General features: G+C 39.8%; 1 protein-coding gene across 1 annotated transcript in view; it reads left to right on the forward strand.

Annotated features, from left to right (window-relative positions):
- The window catches only part of LOC136886033 (cholesterol transporter ABCA5), a 256,631-nt gene that overhangs the window by 44,711 nt on the left and 189,979 nt on the right, over positions 1-21,941 (forward strand). The window contains exons 2-3 of the mRNA XM_067158745.2: positions 14,758-14,917; positions 16,673-16,846. Of these exons, the coding sequence (XP_067014846.1) occupies positions 14,822-14,917; positions 16,673-16,846 (270 nt within the window). The 5' untranslated portion in view covers positions 14,758-14,821. The remainder of the gene's footprint in view (positions 1-14,757; positions 14,918-16,672; positions 16,847-21,941) is intronic.

Consider the following 21,941-nt stretch of genomic DNA (forward strand, 5'->3'; position numbering starts at 1 on the left):
CTTGGCTAAGTAGTAAGTAGCTTTCTTTGAAGGCTCTTCCACAACTCAGCCATCATCCCTGGTATGGTATGCCGGGCTGAGTGGCTCAGATGGTTGAGGTGCTGGCCTTCTGACCCCAACTTGGCAGGTTCAATCTTGGCTCAGTCCGGTGGTATTTGAAGGTGCACAAATATGTCGGCCTCGTGTTGGTAGATTTAATGGCAAGTAAAAGAACTCCTGCGGGACTAAATTCCGGCACCTCGGCATCTCTGAAAACCATAAGTAAAAGAGTAGTTAGTGGGACGTAAAGCCAATAACATTATTTCTGGTATGGTACCTCTTGCACCCACTAACAATCCATAAACTGTGACAGAGTTTACATAGTATTTCTCCATGATGTAATTGGATACTGGAACATAAATTGTCTTCTTCCCAGAGTGCACATCGTGCGACTGTTGTTCGCCTGATTCTAGCCATACTGTTGGGTCCAATATTATAGAGCGATCTCTCTATTTCTCGATGGATAGAATATCTACTCTTCTTGTGCCACCATTTTCAGCTAAGCAATTTACCTCTTCGTATACCTCCCACCTGTTATCACAAAAGGCTTTTGCGATAAGGCCACGAATTGTGTGATGGCAAGTATTCCTAAGTAAAATTAGCTGATTTGTTTTTCCTTGTTAAAAGTAGTTAATCTAAGTATCCATTTAAAGATATTTGTTACAATGAATTTGTAAATTATATCATTCAATTCTTAAATTTATTTATTAACATATTTTACAAAATATTTTCTCATAGTCTGTACTTGTATGATGTAAAGTATGCAGGTAATTACTTGCACACACTCTCTCTCTCTCTCTCTCTCTCTCTCTCTCTCAAGTACATCAATTTAAATGTAAAAAATCAGCCTATTCAATACATTGACACTGTGACAGTTTATGTATGCCCATGTCATACCAGCTCGCCGCCATGCTGTTCAGGAAGTTGTGAACCTCATCTTTCACCTCGTCATTGGTGCTGAATCGCTTTCCAGCCAAATGTTCTTAGGGAACCATTATGCTATGGAGGTAGACATCTAGTGGAACAAGTGATAGTCACTGGGCACCAAGTCGGGACTATAGGGGGCTGGGGGGTGATGATGTTCCACTGAAATTGTTGCAGGAGAGCAACGGTTTGCTGGGCGACGTGTGGGCAGTCTTCTTCCCCTTTGTTCGTCATGAATTTCAGTCCAACAGGCTGTAAACTCTCTACACCACTATTAAAATTGAAATAATTGATAAGGAGATTCCACCTATTCAATACCAAAGAATAAGAAATGTAGTGAATTACATTCTCATTTAATAATAATTAGAAATGGTACCGGTTTCGACCCTAGTCCAGGTCATCATCAGCCGATTAAGAAATAGAAAACAATGCATAAGATCAGTAGAAGAGGCAATATGAAAAGGAAATGAACGGGGGTAGACACTGTAAAACTTAGAAGAAGTAAAATACAAGTCATTCAAAAGAAAAACAGTGCGCAATTCTCTTAGCGGCAGCAAGGGCGCTAGGCAGAGTCCCACAATGATTACGAATAGCAGAGAACTGTTCAAAGCCAGTTATTTAAACACTGTCAGGCATAAAGTCACATCACAATCGAACACATACGAAGGTCCATAGAATATTCGTAATCATTGTGGGACTTTGCCTAGCGCTGCGTGTGCCTTGCTGCCGGTAAGAGAATTGCGCACTGTTTTTCTTTTGAATGACTTGTATTTTACTTCTTCTAAGTTTTACAGTGTCTACTCCCGTTCATTTCCTTTTCATATTGCTTCTTCTACTGATCCTATGCATTGTTTTCCATTTCTTAATCACCTGATGATGACCTGGACTAGGGTTGAAACTGGTACCATTTCTAATTATTATTAAATGAGAATGTAATTCACTACAATTCTTATTCTTTGGTATTGAATAGGTGGAATCTCCTTATCAATTATTTCAATTTTAATTGTGTTATTCTTCAGTATGGAACAATGAAATTTTTAACTTTAAATTTCTACACCACTTACGAACATTTTTTACATCCATGCACGACTCACCATACACTTGTTATGTGCATTTTTGAGAAGATTGTGTTTGTTGAGCCCTGACTTATGTTTGTACTACACTCGTGGCAGGTGACATTTAATAGAAGAGTGTCTGAAAAAATTTGAATGTTTAACTGCCAAGTTCATCTCAAACTTCCGCGAGGTTTTGGTGTGTTGTATGTTTTTTAAGGCATTGTGTTTGTTGAGTCCTAACTCGTGTTCGTACAGTTTTGATTCACCTTTCATGGACTGTTTTGATGACTGACAAGTTCCGAACTTGTAATTCACTATTTTATGTCTCTTTTTACTCTTATTTATTCATAATGCTATAACATTTTGTGTAATAGATATGTTTGCACGTATTCACCTATGCCTGTTTCTCACATTTTGGCTGAAGATGACGCTAAATAACGTTGAAACTAGTTCCGAGTAAATATGTTGTAACTTAACCATTATAACATTCATTTGTATTGAAAAGGGGGACCCTTTAAGTTACCTCTCTCACCATACACTTCCGTCAATTGGCGATGGATTTCAGTCGGTTCAGTACCTTTTGTGTTCAAAAACCGAATAACTTCGCACTTGGCGGTAACATCCTACGGGCGCTCCATTCTCAACTGCTGCCAAGCCAAGACTGAGTGCCTCAGCGCGGCGTGCGCATGTTTATATGCAAGCGTGGGAAACACTCTTCACAATAATGTGGCCAACAGCCACATGAACGAGTTCTGTATTTATAAAAAGATAGGAGATCTTATTTTTGGAATTACCTTTGTGTATTACCTCTATATATCTACATTAACCATACATGTTTTGACACATTTTAGAGTTATCTTCAGTGGAAATCAAATCCTAAAAAACATGAGTTACAATAAAACATATTTTTAAATAAGCTATTTAACATGTGGGTTATTCAAATCTTGCAGTGGTGACATACCTCAGGGAAGCATGTTGGCACCAATGCTTTTCAATATTTACACAAATGATCAGCCTCTTCCTGCCGGGACGAATAGTTTCATCTATGCTGATGATTGTGTCATCACATCTCAGGGGGATAACTTCGAGGCGATTGAACAAACATTGTCCACAGCTCTAGACACTCTTGCTGGCTATTACAAGAACAATCAACTAACACCAAACCCAACTAAGACGCAAACCTGTGTTTTCCATCTAAACAACAGAGAAGCTTCCCGAACTCTGAAGGTCACTTGGCAAGGCGTAGCATTACAAGACAATCCTACCCCGAAGTACCTCGGAGTCACTTTGGATCGTGCCTTAACCTACAGAAAACATTGTTTGAACATCAAGCAGAAAGTGGCTGCTAGAAACAATATTGTGCGGAAGCTTACTGGAACATCTTGGGGAGCACAACCAGACACAGTGAGGACATCTGCCCTTTCGCTCTGCTATTCCGCAGCTGAATACACATGCCCGGTGTGGTACAAATCTTGCCATACCAAAGCAGTTGATGTAGCACTCAACGAAACCTGCCGCATTATTACTGGATGTTTGAGACCTACAACTTTGGAAAAAGTGTGTTGCCTTGCAGGGATAGCACCTCCCGATATTCGCCGTGAAGTGGCAGCCAAGAAAGAAAAGAGAAAGGTGTTGACATCGAAAGCCCACCCTTTGTTTGGATATGAGCCACCATGCCAGCGACTTAAGTCTAGGAAAAGCTTCTTGAGAGTAACCGAAACACTTGCAGGAACAGCGCAGCAAGCAAGAATTCAAGAATGGCGCGTTAGGAGTCAACATACGAGGATCAGTCAATGGATGACCCCAAAAGAGGAACTCCCTCCTGACCATGTCACAGATTGGGTGAATTGGAGAGCACTGAACAGACTGCGCTCTGGTGTTACGCGGTGCAGGGTAAACCAGAAGAAATGGGGTTTCGAAGTGAATAGTACCTTGTGTGTATGTGGAGAAGAGCAGACCACAGCTCATTTGCTGCAATGCAGTTCATGCCCATTCAGCTGCACAACAGAAGACCTGGTTAAAGCGAAGCCAAATGCACTTGATGTTGCAAGGTTTTGGGCTCACATAGTTTAATGTGGCTCTTCGCCATTGGAGTATTTATATTATGTTTTATGTTCTTCCTTATCTTTAATTTTAAACTTATGTATGCTTCTGACACGATATAAATAAATTGTTATTTGCACTCATACATAGGTTTTATTATAATACGTACATACATTTTCAATATATACTTTGAACTGGATCATTTCCATTGCAGAATAACAAAGAATACCCCTTTGACGGCACGTCAGTTGATATTAACAGCACACAGCTATATGTAATATAACACTTATCATCTTCCTAATACAATATATCAGTGACAACAGTAACATCAAGTATATGATGAAAGTAAACTCACAAATGGAGTAATATTAATCTACACACCAGGTTTTTTTATGTTTAAAGAAGACAAGAGATTATATCTCAATACAGTGATTTTAATTAGGTGTTAATAATATGTCACCAGGGCACCACTGCAAGATTTTAATAAGCCACATGTTAAATAGTTTATTTAGAAGTAGTGTTTTATTGTAACTTATGTTTTAAGACTTAATTTTCAATTAAGATGACTCTAAAATGGGTCAAAACATGTATGGTTAATGCAGATATATCGTCTTTTTACATTTAAATTGATGTACTTCAGAGCATTCGAAAAGTCATGCACATCAGACTAAATGACGATGAAACTTACATTGAAGTTATTGTTATCTCCTACCACTAGATGTCTACCACCATAGCATAATGGTTATTTAGCTGTCATCCTTGGGAGCCTGGGTTTGATTCCTGGTACTGCCAGAAATTTACGAATGAGGGCTGGTATGTGTTTAAAATGGCACATGCAGCTCATGGTCATTTTTTAATCATTCGTTTTATATTTTAGACAGTGGATACATGTGGAAGTTTTAATTATTGTTATCGTTTCATTTCTTTGCACCTCATACCATTAGGGGCCATGACCTAGTTGTTAGGCCCCTTTAAACAACAAACATCATCATCATTTAACAGTGCTGCAACAGGCAAACCACACATTACACAAACAAGTGGTTTTGGGAGCTTTACAGAGATTAAAAAATGAACCTGTATATAGATTTTGTGTACAGAAGTTATTTTCTAGCCAAAACTTTTCTCTTGTTTTCTAATGTTGTGGCTACCTTCTTAACTTACTATGATTTTCTAGTGATTGCGGTAATGACGCTGGTCATGGTTTATCACCTTCTGATAGCAGTGATTTTATGCTGAATGCATTATACAGGGTGGTCAGAAACAATGTGAACTGGGTATATGAGCGTTAGAGGGTTGGTCATACTGATGAGGTAAGGTAAGGGTGTATTCTGCCCGAAGGCAGGTCTGAACCTCCGCAGAGGTGTGCCTGAGCCGGAGTTTATGTACGGTAGTGTGGCCAGTTCCATTCCACTCCTCCATTCCCTTACCCTCCTCCAACAGTGCGTGGCAACCCATCCTAATCTTGACCACACCCAATGTTGCTTAACTTCGGAGATTTCACAGGATCCGGTGTTTCAACACAGCTACGGCTGTTGGCTATAAATAATGTGAAAAAAATAATTTGATATCTTGCTCTGTTGACAGTTTTTCAGCTGCTAAACTTAGCCAGTCAGGTCGCTTCACAGGCAAATTCAAATGAATTTTGTGAGGCAGTGTTGCTAAGTCTGTACATGGCTTAAGACCACCTTGAGAGCACCAGTTGAAGGAAAAAAACTTTGCGTAGAGATGAATTGAATCTAGACCTAAGAGCTGACAGGATCGTGCCATAACAAGTGCGCTACGATGATAGTGGCTGAAACCAACAGTGTATCTGATGCTGATTTCTCGGCATGGCTCTTGTATTTTATTGTATTGTCTTCTTTTATTGATTTTGGCCGACTGTGGACCACGTAAATAACTCCTCATGATTTAAGTTTTCTTTGGCGCCAGTACTCCTTCATCCTCCTGCTTGCTGCTTCTTTCCTTTCAGCCGTCCATTGTTGTTTCTTCTTGGTCGCTGTTTCTGGCTCTAGAAACCCTTAAATGTGTGTAACTTTTTTTCTGAAGGTGGTTCTATTGTGGATGTCTTGATGTGTTATGTTCATTTCTTGCAAATCCTTCTTCGTGTTAACAAAACATTTTTCATAAGACCTGCCTTTCCTATTGGGCTTATTGAAGTGGTTAAAGATTTTCTTGGCAAGTCTGTCATCAGGCATTCTTGAAATATGTCCAAAAAATTTAACTCTTTGCTTTCAAATGGCATCTGAAATCCTACTGCATGTTTTATATATTTCTTTGTTACTGCGTAATCAATGTGTGTCAGTACATTCCTTTGGACCGAGGATTTTTCTTAAAATCTTTCTTTCCTTCTTCTCAATTTCTTCAATGTCTTTCCTGGCTGTTAATCCCAGGCATTCTGAAGCATACAAGCACTCTGGTTGAATTACTGCCTGATAGTGGCGTAGTTTTGTCCTAATAGAGATCGCTTTCTTGTTGTATGTGTTTTTTGTAAGGTGGAATGCAAGCTCCATTTTTCTGGCTCTCTCACAGTTTGCTTCTTTATCAAGCCCATTAGGTTGTATAATCTCACCAAGGTATTTGAAATTAACAACTTTATATATCATATTTTGTTGTTAGTATGTATCTTGGGGCTTCTTTAATGTTGGTCATGAAATGCGTCTTTTCAAATGATATCTGCAGGCCGATTTCATTGCTACCTCTTTTAAAGTTTTAACTTGTATTATCGCCGATTCAATATTTTCTGAAAACAGTACAAGATCGTCAGCAAATGCTAAGTAGGTGATAGTGATGTTCTCTTTCTTGTATCCTATCTTTATTTGGTCTTTATTGCCTTTTCCTGTGAGTTCTTTTTCCCATTCTTTGATGACCTTATCCAGGATACAATTGAACAGCAGTGAGGATAGGCAATCTCCTTGCCTTACGCCTGTCTTAATTTCAAAGGGTTCAGATATCTCTCCCATATTGCTGGCAGGACCTAGTGTTTACAGTGCACTATGTCTTCTGGTATGGGCTAAAGCAATTTTGTTACTTTCATTGATCTGTCTCTGTCTTATACTTGGCTTTGACAATATGAAAGTGACTGAGGTATGAGCGATGCTAGTAATGCCATTCCTTGTGCAGCCAGTCCCTGCTATGAATGGTGTGAAAACCTTGCTCATAGGCTCGGTTGGTGCATGCATTTCAGTGGGCTTGGCAGACTGGTACGTAATAGCAACATCTGGCTCGGCAAGGAAAGCAACAGGAAACTACCTCACTCCTCACTTCCCTAGTACGCCTCTTCAGTGATGCCTAGGCCATCTATGACAGCTGATGGCAGAGCTGTTGAGGATCCAACCAGCCTTACGGCTGAAGACAGAACATACACAAACTTAACCTTTGAGTATGTGTTTGTTAAGGTCTCCTTTATTAGCTGTAATGTCTTGTTATCTGTACCCATTTCTCTAAGGATGTTAAACAATGTGCTCCTATCAACTGAATCATATGCTTTTCGAAAGTCAATGAAAACTGCTACATACTTCTTGCCCCTGGCAACTCTGTCCTTCAGTATTGTCTTGAGGTTCCAAATTTGTTCCACACATGATCGTCCCTTCTGAAAGCCTCCCTGGTATTCGCCGATTTTGTGTTCAACTTGTTGTTCTAATCTTGATAGCAGTGCCATAGATAGTATCTTGTATGTCTCTTGAAGGAGTGAGATGCCTCTGTAATTGCTGACATCTGTTCTGTCCCCTTTCTTGTGTAGTGGGTGTATTAAGTGTAATTTCCAATCATTGGGAATCTTACAAGTGTTCCAGATTTCTTGCATTAACTGGCGTAGGTTCTTGATCATTTGGGGGCTCACATGTTTCCATAGTTCACTCGTTATTGAGTCTTCACCAGCTGCTTTGTTGTTCTTAAACTTCTTGATTAGATTTGTGATTTCTATTTCATCTGGCAGTGTTGAATCTGGGTTCTGTTGCGCATGTTCTGTGGCGAGCTTCTCCTCTGGCACTGGGCAGTTAAGTAGCTAGTTAAAGTATTCTGCTAACAGCAATTTTCTTCATTGTTTGTTACGATGGTGCCATCCTCTTTCTTGAAACACAAGCTCGGTGGTTGGTATTTAGAAAGGCTCCTCTTAAATGTCTTGTAAAAGTCCCTCATGTTATTCTTTTGGAAGTTTTGTTCTATAGCAGCCAGTTGTTCTTTCTCGAATTTTCTTTTTTTCTCCTCTTATGATTTTTGCGGTTGATTTTCTTTGTTCTTTGAAGCTGTTGTAATCTTCCTCTTTCTCTGACGAGTACCATTTCTCCCACCTTTGTAGTCTGAGTGATATTGCCTGTTCACATCTTTCATTCCAACATGGATGTTTTTGTGATTTCTTGAGTAATGCTGTTTCTTTGGCTGCTCCCATCATGGTCTAGTGCATTTGCTTCTATTCAGTTGTCTCAATGTTCATCAGTTCTTGGTACTTGTTGCTGTTCTGTTTCAGCTTTTGAGTGTCGAATCTTAGTACTCTGCTGTTTTTGTGTTTCTTCTTGCTGCTGGGAATAAACTTTATCTTGATAAGTGTTAAATAGTGATCTGTTTCTGTGTTGGCTCCTTTCTTAACTTTAACATTCATGATTTCTTTTTGACTTCTATGGGAGATTGCAACGTGATCAATTTGATATTCTCCTAATAGTTTGTTTGGTGATGCCCACGTTGTTTGTTTCCTAGGAAGCTTCTTGAAATGAGTGGACATCAGTTTCAAATTAAAATTCCTACAGAATTCTATAGGTCTTTGCCCATTTTTGTTGGTTCTTCTATGAGCTGGGAAATCCCCCACTATTCTCTTGTAGACTTTTTCTCGTCCTACCTGTGCGTTGAAATCTCCAGGTAGTATTTTCACCTGATTATCAGAAATGTTTGATGTCACCAATTCTAATCCTTCCCAAAAGTCATCTACCTTTTGTGGGTTAGTTCGATTGTCGTCATTAATTGCCGTATGAGCATTAATGAGGGTGTATATTTTCTTTGCACGCTTACTGGTTAGTAGTGAGAGCCTTCCATTTGAAGACTGGAAGTCTATAACCAAATTTGGAATCTTTTTATTGATTACAAATGCTGTTCCTAAGTGTGGCATGTTTTTCATGATCCTTATGCCAACCTTGCCTTTCAGGATTCTATAGTTGCTTTATTCCATTGCGATGTCATCCGTGAATCTTGTTTCTTGAAGTGCCATGATCAGAATATTTTGCTGGTCCATTACGTCTGTAAGTTGTTTAAGTTTTCCTGTTTTGAGGAGTGAATTTATGTTCAGCATGCCAAAAAAGTGTTTCCGTTTAGGTCTTAATTTTGGTGTATTCAGTTTGGATGTGTGCAATTGCAATGGGTTTCCTAGATGCTCCGACTATGCATGGTGGTTTGGGCTCTCCAGAATCCAATGGCCCAAGTGCACTGCTTGTAGCAGTGGTGGATTTCCTCTTGATGCTGCCACCTGGAGTAGTTTCCGTAAGAAATGTTTCCATCATGCGAGTTAATGGGAGTTTTTGGGGGAGCCGACCGGGGTCAGCTCAAGATACCACTAAAGTTATAAGCCTTAGAGGTGCTCCTTTCCAGCAGATGTGTCTGGATTGTAGCTCAACTGTCGGGGATAGATTATTCTTCACCTTCAACACCATTGAGGTTATGTATTCTATTTCTGTGAAAGCTGTTGGTCGCCTTCTTCTGTAACCCAGGCAGGGGCCCTTACAGGGTGCTATCATCCGGAGTCAGATGAACCCTGGGTTTTTTTAAGAGGTGTTACTCCTTCCCCTCCTCCTTCCTCATCACTTGCGAGATGAAGTCCCGGGCTTGGGACCGGTGCTGGCGGAGTTTTTATTGTATTGTATTTTTGCATTGTTTGTATTATTTGTATTATTGTATTTATTGTATTTTTATGGTACACAAGAACCTCGGTTTATCCAGATCAAATGGGGCCGGAACTGATCCAGATTATCAAAAATCCGGATGATCCGAAAAAACTATTAAAAAACAAATACAGTACATGTTATATAATCTATTAACATAAGTTGTAAAACTTTTCTTATATTTATGACTCTGTTTTATGCACTAAAATAATGTGCAAGTTTTTTCTGTTTTACATATGTATAGCGTTTGCACACAGCACGATCATGAAGACGTTTTACTAACAACAGTTCTGCCGGTTTGGTTTCAGTCAAGGATTCTAAATAGGCCATCAGTTTGTCCAGTTGCATTGTTGCCTCTCCATGACTCATTGTTTTTTCTGATGGAGCGCCGCTTTCATTTTTGAATTCAGCCTCAGTTAATAAATAGTGCGTGGCATTCAGAAGAGTATGGGTTCGAATCCCACCTTGGCCATCCTGGGAATGAATTTCCATGGTTTCCCATTCTCAATTCCAGGTGAACTCCGGGACGGTATAGTTGGGGACAAAACATAACAGCCTCAATTCCTGGAAGCCAGCAGTTAATGACACCCTGCACCCTGCTGAATTAACAAGTTCTAAGTGATCCTTACATATAATATACAAAGTTTATTCCACCTAGTCAATACTGTACAGTAATTGCAATGTTTATAAATACATTACAATGTATTATCAAGGTACTGGTTTCGACCCTATATGGGTCATCATCAGCCTTGCTAAGCTACACTTATGGATTTTTCGAAGTCCTAAGACAGAATTACATTGTGGAAATTAGGTTTAAAAGAATGAACTGTATATGTGATGCGATAATGTACATATAAAATGGTGAATTGATGAACTGTTATAGGTAAAATAATGTTGTACTTATCAGTGACAAATACATTTTTTTAGGATTTACGTCAATTACAATTAGACTGTAAGAATAGTTATCAGACAATTATTACAATAATGATTAAAATTGATTCTCATTCCCTTAGTTGCACTCCACTGGTCAGGTTGTTCACATTGTGCGCAAGGTTCTGTTGGTTGCAACTTGGATTGGGAATATTCCTCACACTACAGCAAGAATTCATTATATTATAAGAATGTTGCATGGTTTTATCTACATTAATTTCTGTATCAAAAATATTGGACCTCAAGCAAGACAGACACCCTCTGCGCCAATGTTCAACTTTCAGTTCTCCACCTGAAGATACACTCGGAATTCTAGAACTCAATAGAAGCATCTGGACTTTGCATTCAAGTGCAATTTTAGAGTATTCATTAACAAGGGCATATTTTAATCATTATTGTAATAATTGTATGATAACTACTCTTACAGTCTAATTGTAATTGACGCAAATCCTAAAAAATTTAATAGGTCACTGATAAATACAACATTATTTTACATATAACAGTTCATCAATCCACCATTTTATATGTACATTATTGCATCACATACATAGTTCATTCTTTTAAATCTCAAACATTGCAATTACTGTACGGTATTGAGTAGGTGGAATAAGATGATATAGATGTTGATTCCATTTGTCCTGAATGAGTAAATTTATAATACCAATATAAATGGTCCGTTATTGGACATTATAAATTTTCCAGCTAACTCATTCTTGGTTGCCAGCGTTTCGCCCTCGTGTGCTAGGGTGGGCTCATCAGTTGGTACCTAGCACACCTACCAATACGCTGGCTAGTGCATACCGTGGAGGCCACTGCGTAGGCTAACTGGAGCCACCGGCAGTGCCAATGCACTAAGAGACTTTGTCTCATCACTAAAAATTGATGCCTGCTTGGCCATCAGATGATATAGATGTTGATTCCATTTGTCCTGAATGAGTAAATTTATAATACCAATATAAATGGTCCGTTATTGGACATTATAAATTTTCCAGCTAACTCATTCTTGGTTGCCAGCGTTTCGCCCTCGTGTGCTAGGGTGGGCTCATCAGTTGGTACCTAGCACACCTACCAATACGCTGGCTAGTGCATACCGTGGAGGCCACTGCGTAGGCTAACTGGAGCCACCGGCAGTGCCAATGCACTAAGAGACTTTGTCTCATCACTAAAAATTGATGCCTGCTTGGCCATCAGATGATATAGATGTTGATTCCATTTGTCCTGAATGAGTAAATTTATAATACCAATATAAATGGTCCGTTATTGGACATTATAAATTTTCCAGCTAACTCATTCTTGGTTGCCAGCGTTTCGCCCTCGTGTGCTAGGGTGGGCTCATCAGTTGGTACCTAGCACACCTACCAATACGCTGGCTAGTGCATACCGTGGAGGCCACTGCGTAGGCTAACTGGAGCCACCGGCAGTGCCAATGCACTAAGAGACTTTGTCTCATCACTAAAAATTGATGCCTGCTTGGCCATCAGATGATATAGATGTTGATTCCATTTGTCCTGAATGAGTAAATTTATAATACCAATATAAATGGTCCGTTATTGGACATTATAAATTTTCCAGCTAACTCATTCTTGGTTGCCAGCGTTTCGCCCTCGTGTGCTAGGGTGGGCTCATCAGTTGGTACCTAGCACACCTACCAATACGCTGGCTAGTGCATACCGTGGAGGCCACTGCGTAGGCTAACTGGAGCCACCGGCAGTGCCAATGCACTAAGAGACTTTGTCTCATCACTAAAAATTGATGCCTGCTTGGCCATCAGATGATATAGATGTTGATTCCATTTGTCCTGAATGAGTAAATTTATAATACCAATATAAATGGTCCGTTATTGGACATTATAAATTTTCCAGCTAACTCATTCTTGGTTGCCAGCGTTTCGCCCTCGTGTGCTAGGGTGGGCTCATCAGTTGGTACCTAGCACACCTACCAATACGCTGGCTAGTGCATACCGTGGAGGCCACTGCGTAGGCTAACTGGAGCCACCGGCAGTGCCAATGCACTAAGAGACTTTGTCTCATCACTAAAAATTGATGCCTGCTTGGCCATCAGATGATATAGATGTTGATTCCATTTGTCCTGAATGAGTAAATTTATAATACCAATATAAATGGTCCGTTATTGGACATTATAAATTTTCCAGCTAACTCATTCTTGGTTGCCAGCGTTTCAAATGGAATCAACATCTATATCATCTGATGGCCAAGCAGGCATCAATTTTTAGTGATGAGACAAAGTCTCTTAGTGCACTGGCACTGCCGGTGGCTCCAGTTAGCCTACGCAGTGGCCTCCACGGTATGCACTAGCCAGCGTATTGGTAGGTGTGCTAGGTACCAACTGATGAGCCCACCCTAGCACACGAGGGCGAAACGCTGGCAACCAAGAATGAGTTAGCTGGAAAATTTATAATGTCCAATAACGGACCATTTATATTGGTATTATAAATTTACTCATTCAGGACAAATGGAATCAACATCTATATCATCTGATGGCCAAGCAGGCATCAATTTTTAGTGATGAGACAAAGTCTCTTAGTGCATTGGCACTGCCGGTGGCTCCAGTTAGCCTACGCAGTGGCCTCCACGGTATGCACTAGCCAGCGTATTGGTAGGTGTGCTAGGTACCAACTGATGAGCCCACCCTAGCACACGAGGGCGAAACGCTGGCAACCAAGAATGAGTTAGCTGGAAAATTTATAATGTCCAATAACGGACCATTTATATTGGTATTATAAATTTACTCATTCAGGACAAATGGAATCAACATCTATATCATCTGATGGCCAAGCAGGCATCAATTTTTAGTGATGAGACAAAGTCTCTTAGTGCATTGGCACTGCCGGTGGCTCCAGTTAGCCTACGCAGTGGCCTCCACGGTATGCACTAGCCAGCGTATTGGTAGGTGTGCTAGGTACCAACTGATGAGCCCACCCTAGCACACGAGGGCGAAACGCTGGCAACCAAGAATGAGTTCGCTGGAAAATTTATAATGTCCAATAACGGACCATTTATATTGGTATTATAAATTTACTCATTCAGGACAAATGGAATCAACATCTATATCATCTGATGGCCAAGCAGGCATCAATTTTTAGTGATGAGACAAAGTCTCTTAGTGCATTGGCACTGCCGGTGGCTCTAGTTAGCCTACGCAGTGGCCTCCACGGTATGCACTAGCCAGCGTATTGGTAGGTGTGCTAGGTACCAACTGATGAGCCCACCCTAGCACACGAGGGCGAAACGCTGGCAACCAAGAATGAGTTAGCTGGAAAATTTATAATGTCCAATAACGGACCATTTATATTGGTATTAGGTGGAATAAACTTCGTATATATTATATGTGTATTCTTAATTCAATACGGAACCAATAATGAAGTTTATAACCTTGAAAGTGATCCTTGTTTGGTGTCGAGAGGTTGCCAAACCACTTTCTTCCACACTCTCTATAGTATTTACCCTTTGTTTGTGTCGAGTACAGTGGACTATTTGGCAACTCCGGCTAGAGTAGACGTAATAAACCTCATAAGTCCCTAATAGACACCGGGCTGCCGCTGAAGAGTAGTGGTGTCCGGTGCGGTCCTCGTGTTTTGTCCCCAAGTATACCTTTGATAGACCGTGGCCGAATTACTTCCAATTCCTGTCCTTAACTATCCTTGGCGGAAAAGACATTCAAGAAGAGTCGACGCCGTAAAAGAAATACTGTACAAGTAAAAATTATTTTATTATTATTTTTGATCCAGATAAACCAGAGATCCAGATTAATGAGGGCCGGATAAACAAGATTCTTGTGAACTGTATTGTATTGTATTGTATTGTATTGTATTGTATTGTATTTCATATTATGTTTTATTTTATTGCTGTGGTCTGTATTAAGTTCTATACTTTTCTCCACAGATACTGAACTCATCCTCCACATGATCTGAATATCTGTACAAGACACCCAAATTCTTTAAGAAAAATGGGTGAGAAGACACCAACGTACTTCCTGCAGCTGAAGGCTATGCTGATCAGGAACATCCTGCTCAAGAAAAGAGAGAAGAGAAAGACAACAGCGGTTAGTACAATGAGATTTTTTTTTAAATTCAGTCTTCATACAACACAATATTGGCTGTATGTCACACCGACACAGATAGGTCTAATACCAATAAAAATGGTCTGTTATTGGACATTATAAATTTTCCAGCTAACTCATTCCTGGTTGCCAACGTTTTGCCCTCATGTGCTAGGTTGGGCTCATCAGTTGGTACCTAGCACACCTACCAAGACACTGGCCAGTGCATACCGTGGAGGCCACTGCGTAGGCTACTTGGAGCCACCAGCAGTGCCAATACACTATGAGAGACTTTGTCTCTTTACCAAAAATTGATGCCTGCTTGGCTATCAGATGATATAGATGTTAATTCCCATAAGGAATCTGAAATATTTGTCCCGAATGAGTAAATTTATAATGCCAATAAAAATGGTCCGTTATTGGACATTATAAATTTTCCAGCTAACTCATTCCTGGTTGCCAGTGTTTCGCCGTCATGTGCTAGTTGGGCTCATCAGTTGGTACCTAGCACACCTACCAAGACACTGGCCAGTGCATACCATGGAGCCCACTGCGTAGGCTACTTGGAGCCACCAGCAGTGCCAATACACTATGAGAGACTTTGTCTACGCAGTGGCCTCCATGGTATGCACTGGCCAGTGTCTTGGTAGGTGTGCTAGAAGAGCCCAACCTAGCACATGAGGGCGAAACGCTGGCAACCAGGAATGAGTTAGCTGGAAAATTTATAATGTCCAATAACGGAACATTTTTATTGGTATTATAAATTTACTCATTCAGGACAAATATTTCACATTCCGTATGGGAATTAACATCTATATTAACAGATAGGTCTTACGATGACAATGGAATAGGAAAAGGCTAGGAGGTGGAAAGGAAGTGAGTGTGGCCTTAATTAAAGTACAGACCCAGCATTTGCCTTAATTAAGCTTACAGCCGCTTCCTTCCCACTCCTAGCCCTTTCCTATCCCTGAAAAGAGAGATCAGTCAGCAGATTGTAAATGCTTCCAAAACATACAACTTCAAGCACATTGATCAAGACCAAACTAAAAACATGCATTACAGTAGTGTAATACTTGCTGTTTAAGTACAAGTGGAAATAGTGAAGAGAAACGGCTGATCTTTGAGCAGATAACCTTGGAAATAAACTTTGGACCTCTGTGGGATGAGAATGACTGGAGATGCAGGAAGAACCCAGAACTGTATGATTTCTTGGACCTATCCAACAATGTACAAAGAGTAAACGTCAGTAGACTGTGATGGGCTGGATATATGCCAACATGACTGACAACACCGTACCAAAGCAGTCCTTCTAAGAAGACCTGAAAGAACCCACCCTTTCAGTAGACCCAGAAAGCAACGGAAAGATGGATTGCTGAAAGCTCTTCAGGAACTTAGGGTCCCTGAAAACTGGATCCAAGCAGCACAAAATGTTAGTAACTCGAGGCAAAACTCAGTCATTCATCACCAGTTAAACTAAACTTTTTTCCTTTCCTATTGTTTTATAAAATTTGTCTTTCATTCAACCATTCTACTCCAGTTGATCTTTCTTTTGAAAGTGTAATTAAAAAAAAAATTAATATAATGAGGGATTCAGGAAGTGCTCTGTCAGCATGCTACATGTCCTCTCACAGGGTGAGCAATAGCTTCACATGATGATAAAGTAAAACTTGATCACCTGGTATGTCATTTTTGTCTCTGATGTCCTATTAAGTTATCTATAATTATAATAATAATAATAATTCTTCTTCTTCAATACAGGAGGTGCTGGTGCCATGCCTATGTCTGGGACTGCTGATTGTGGTGAAGCTCATAATCCCCACACCACACTACGCTGAAATACGTGCTCCACGAGGAGATGCCAAACTGTTTGAGAACTTCCGCCAGTACAGAGATATCCGATTAGCCATCGTTCCCAATACGTCAGAATCCCAGGTACGTATCTATGTATTTAATAGTTATATCACATAAGTTCCTGTTTATTCTGAATGATGTAGTAAAACCATGATTCTCATTATTTATTTATTTATTTATTTATTTATTTATTTATTTATTTATTTGTTTGTTTGTTTGTTTGTTTGTTTGTTTGTTTGTTTGTTTGTTTGTTTGTTTGTTTGTTTGTTTGTTTAAACTGCCTAAATTAATGGAGTAAAAAAAATATTATCATATTTTGTAATGATTAATATTATCTTATCTACATTGCCTAACAATACTCTAAATCATACTTGCTCTCATTCACACTAACATGCATACAAGCTGTTCCAGTAATTAAGAGGAAATCTTGACAAGACCAATTACATGAGGCTATTGAAGTGCTATTACGTATAATGACATGGAGAGTGTTCCGTAGCCTTGCCCCAGACACCTGGAATGAGTGGCTGTATACAGATGAGTGATTAACTGGTATCATAAGGGTAGAAGTCAATTTGGTATTATGTCTATGGATAGATGAGAGGAAGTTAAAATGTGAGGATAGGTATTTAGGTGTAGACTCGTTCAGAAGTCAAAAAATTAGTATTGCAGTTTGTAGGTTTCTTAGTAGATTGGTTTTCAGCCATGATAGTTTCTCATAATAAGGGAAAATATGTGTACTACAATGAAAATGAAAATATAAATCATATGCAAGAGTTCATTGCCCTTTGAAGTTTCATTGTTTTTTCTACAGTTGCATCGGGTAGTACAAAATCACAGTAATAAATGATTGGAAAAATGAGAGTTTAAATAAGTTTTATTTTCATACTATGTGAAAGAATGGATTGTTTCATTTTTAGTGGGGAAGGGATGCATATACCTTTCTGCAGACACTTGTTACATGGTCATTACAGTTTAATGTGTCATTCATGACAATGCCTAGGTTTTTTACAGACTTCTGAAAAGGTATAGCTTCACCACAGAGCATCAGAGCAGGCAGCTGTGTGATGTTTACTGTATTTAAAAGCCAAGACTGTCCTATTGTGATTGCTTGCCTTTTCTACGGGTTAATTAATAGGCAGTTGTCTTTTGCATACGAGCTAATTGAATTTAAAGTCGAGTTCATTTGGTGGATTGCATTGTCAATGTCGGAGACTTTAAAGTGTGAGTATATATGAAGATCGTCAATATAAAGGTGATAGTTGCAGTATCACTTTGTTAACAGTCAGTCCAATACTAGATATAGCATAACTAAAAGTTTAGATGCACATGCTCACATGCTCTCTTCTCTCTTGACATGTTCTACCACAATTAATAATAAGTGGACTGACATCTGGAGTGTAGGCAGCTATCCACACTGTGTACACTTACCCAGCTCCACATTACACAGTAACCTATAGGAAGAACTGAAGAGATATGAGTAAAGGAGTGGAATTGGAGGTAAGGCTTTTTGCGGATGATGTTATTCTCTATAGAGTGATAAATAAGTTACAAGATTGTGAGCAACTGCAATGTGACCTCGAAAATGTTGTGAGATGGACAGCAGGCAATGGTATGTTGATAAACGGGGTTAAAAGTCAGGTTGTGAGTTTCACAAATAGGAAAAGTCCTCTCAGTTTTAATTACTGCGTTGATGGGGTTAAAGTTCCTTTTGGGGATCATTGTAAGTATCTAGGTGTTAATATAAGGAAAGATCTTCATTGGGGTAATCACATAAATGGGATTGTAAATAAAGGGTACAGATCTCTGCACATGGTTATGAGGGTGTTTAGGGGTTGTAGTAAGGATGTAAAGGAGAGGGCATATAAGTCTCTGGTAAGACCCCAACTAGAGTATGGTTCCAGTGTATGGGACCCTCACCAGGATTACCTGATTCAAGAACTGGAAAAAATCCAAAGAAAAGCAACTCGATTTGTTCTGGGTGATTTCCGACAAAAGAGTAGCGTTACAAAAATGTTGCAAAGTTTGGGTTGGGAAGAATTGAGAGAAAAAAGAAGAGCATGGTTATGAGGGTGTTTAGGGGTTGTAGTAAGGATGTAAAGGAGAGGGCATATAAGTCTCTGGTAAGACCCCAACTAGAGTATGGTTCCAGTGTATGGGACCCTCATCAGGATTACCTGATTCAAGAACTGGAAAAAATCCAAAGAAAAGCAGCTCGATTTGTTCTGGGTGATTTCCGACAAAAGAGTAGCGTTACAAAAATGTTGCAAAGTTTGGGTTGGGAAGAATTGAGAGAAAGAAGAAGAGCTGCTCGACTAAGTGGTATGTTCCAAGCTGTCAGCGAAGAGATGGCGTGGAATGACATTAGTAGACGAATAAGTTTGAGTGACGTTTATAAAAGTAGGAAAGATCACAATATGAAGATAAAGTTGGAATTCAAGAGGACTAACTGGGGCAAATATTCATTTATATTAAGGGGAGTTAGGGATTGGAATAACTTACCAAGGGAGACATTCAATAAATTTCCAATTTCTTTGAAATCACTTAGGAAAAGGCTAGGAAAACAACAGTTAGGGAATCTGCCACCTGGACGACTGCCCTAAATGCAGATCAGGATTGATTGATTGATTGATTGATTGATTGATTGATTGATTGATGGATCGATCGATCGATCGATCGGTCGGTCGGTCGGTCGGTCGACAGAATGCCTCGTGAATGAATCCCAAAGCAGTACCAACCTAAGGGAACACAGTCTACTGGATGTCCAGCTAAAAAAAAGTTTGAGACCGTAAAAGACCTAATATTTAACTGGGATGATGATAATTAAAAAATAGTAGTTGTGGAATGTTGCTTGTAGGAAAAACACAAGTGTTTCAAGGTTTCATCATTACCGTGTTTTAAAAAGTTTTACGTCAAATATCAAAATCAGAGCAAAACCCTCAATGAGAAAAAACTGCTTGGGATCTGCAGACGATTTAGCTCTCTTTGCCCTCAACTCTGAAGAAGTTCGTGCCCAGGTCACCAGTCTCCAAGATTTGCCCTAAAAATAGGATTAAAAATAAATAGTCTTCATAAATAAAGTCATGCTATTTGCTGATGACATCTGCATATGGGGAGATTCCAAGGTGGAAGTTCAGGATCAGATCAATGCATGGATAGTAACAGCTAAAGGGTACGGCCTAAGATTTAGTCCGGAAAAAAGTGAAGTGTTGGTAATGCAGAGAAATGGTCAACCTGAAGGTTACATTGAAATAGAGGGTAAACAACTCAAGATATCCAACAAATTCAAATATCTAGGAAGCATGATATCAGAAACAGGCTCCATTGAAGAGGAACTTACCTACAGGATTCAAGCTGGAGGAAAATTCTATAGAGTTGTCCGAGACCTAGTATGGAACCCAAAAGTACCATTGAAATGCAAGTGAGCAATTTATCTGACTTTTTACATGCCAGTTTTGACATATGGGAGTGAGACATGGAACATGAGGAGAAAGGATGAAGCAAGGATTCAGGCAGCTGAAATGAGATTCGTCTGAGCGATGGTTGGCAAAACAAGACTGTTGAGTGTCCGTTGCATCTCAGCTCTGCGCCTGATAGCTCCGCAACACGCCGCAGCCCGGATCTTTCTCAACTCTACGAGGTACTGCAGTGCGCTTGCTTGTGACGTCAGCCAGCGCTATAAAAGGACGCTTCATTCCGAGGACTCCACAGTGTCTAACGCCAGATTACACTGCACGTCGAACACGGAGGCTATCCCTCTTAAACATGTGTATCGACCAGGTGGACTGAAATTCTGGTTGTGAGGTCTCACCTCAAGACACTGCCTTACCTCCCGCTTCCTGTAGCCACGTCGAGCCCCGATGTCAGTATTCTACTCATCCCACAGTCCTTACTTAGGCTCCGACATTAACATTAGTATTCTACTAATTGTAAAAATTTATGTCAGCTCCTGACAAGCCTACGGCAACTACTAGCATTCTGTTAGTACGAACTTTCATTACAAGTTACACTTGTAATTCTTCAAGGCAGATAGTTTTCGACTATCTTGAACACTCTTACTTGACAGACTATCTCCACGAGAGACTCTCATGTATATGAGGTGTGTATTTTCACAGACCCTCAGTATACAGTAATACTACCATTAATTGCTTACAAGTGCATCCAACTTCAAGAAAATTTAGTTAAAAACTTGAAGTAACAATAAATTTATGTTGTGATTTCTGTATACCGATTCCTTGTATACAACAAAGACGAGATAAAATTTGTAATGAGAACATCAGGGACATGGCTCAGGTTGGCAGAATGCAGGATAACATAACTCTGCATAGACTCAAATGGTATGGTCACATGCGAAGGATGGATCCTGATCGCATACCCAGAAAATTGTATGATCTGCAATTAAAATATTCAAGACCAAGAGGGTGGCCAAGAATGCAATATACAGATACGGTGAAAAATGACATTCAGCAACGAGGAGGGGACTGGGACAACATTGAAGAAGGAGAAAAGTACCAAGACAGAAGGTGGTGGAGGGGCTTCATTCGGCGACCCATCGTATAGATGGAACGACGTGGGATATGTATGTATGTATGTTTGTATGTATGTATGTATGTAGTCTTCATAATAGATAAAAATATTAATATAATTCCACAATTTCAATATTTCGGAGAAATCATCACACACAAAATTTCTGGCAGTACCAGAAATCAAACCCGGGTCCCCGAGGACGGCAGCTAATAATGCTAACCGTTATGCTGCGGGGGCATACTTTTACAAGATGAAATTGACTTTGAGAACTTAATTTATTCATCATCATCATCAACCAGCATGCCGGATAGGGTTGGTGTTGAACGAGTCCAGAAATGCCTTCTCTCTCGCCACTGACTCCCAGTTACTTCCTCTTCTCTCCACATTCTCTCTCAGTTCGTGTAGCCATCTCTTCCTAGGTCTTCCCACTGACCTTCTTCCTTCAACCCTTCTTTCTAGGCATACATGTGGTGTTCTTGCTCCACATTCCCTTTACATGTCCATAGCACATTAGTTTCAAAGTCGTTAGCTTCTCTTCTATAGAATTCAGTTCCATTCTGATGTCATCGTTCCTTACATGGTCCTTGCATGTTTTTTGGAGTGTGGTTTGTAGGAATTTCATTTTACATGCTTACAATTTACTAACTTCCCT

Source organism: Anabrus simplex, chromosome X, assembly GCF_040414725.1.
Source record: "Anabrus simplex isolate iqAnaSimp1 chromosome X, ASM4041472v1, whole genome shotgun sequence".
Classification (NCBI taxonomy): domain Eukaryota; kingdom Metazoa; phylum Arthropoda; class Insecta; order Orthoptera; family Tettigoniidae; genus Anabrus; species Anabrus simplex.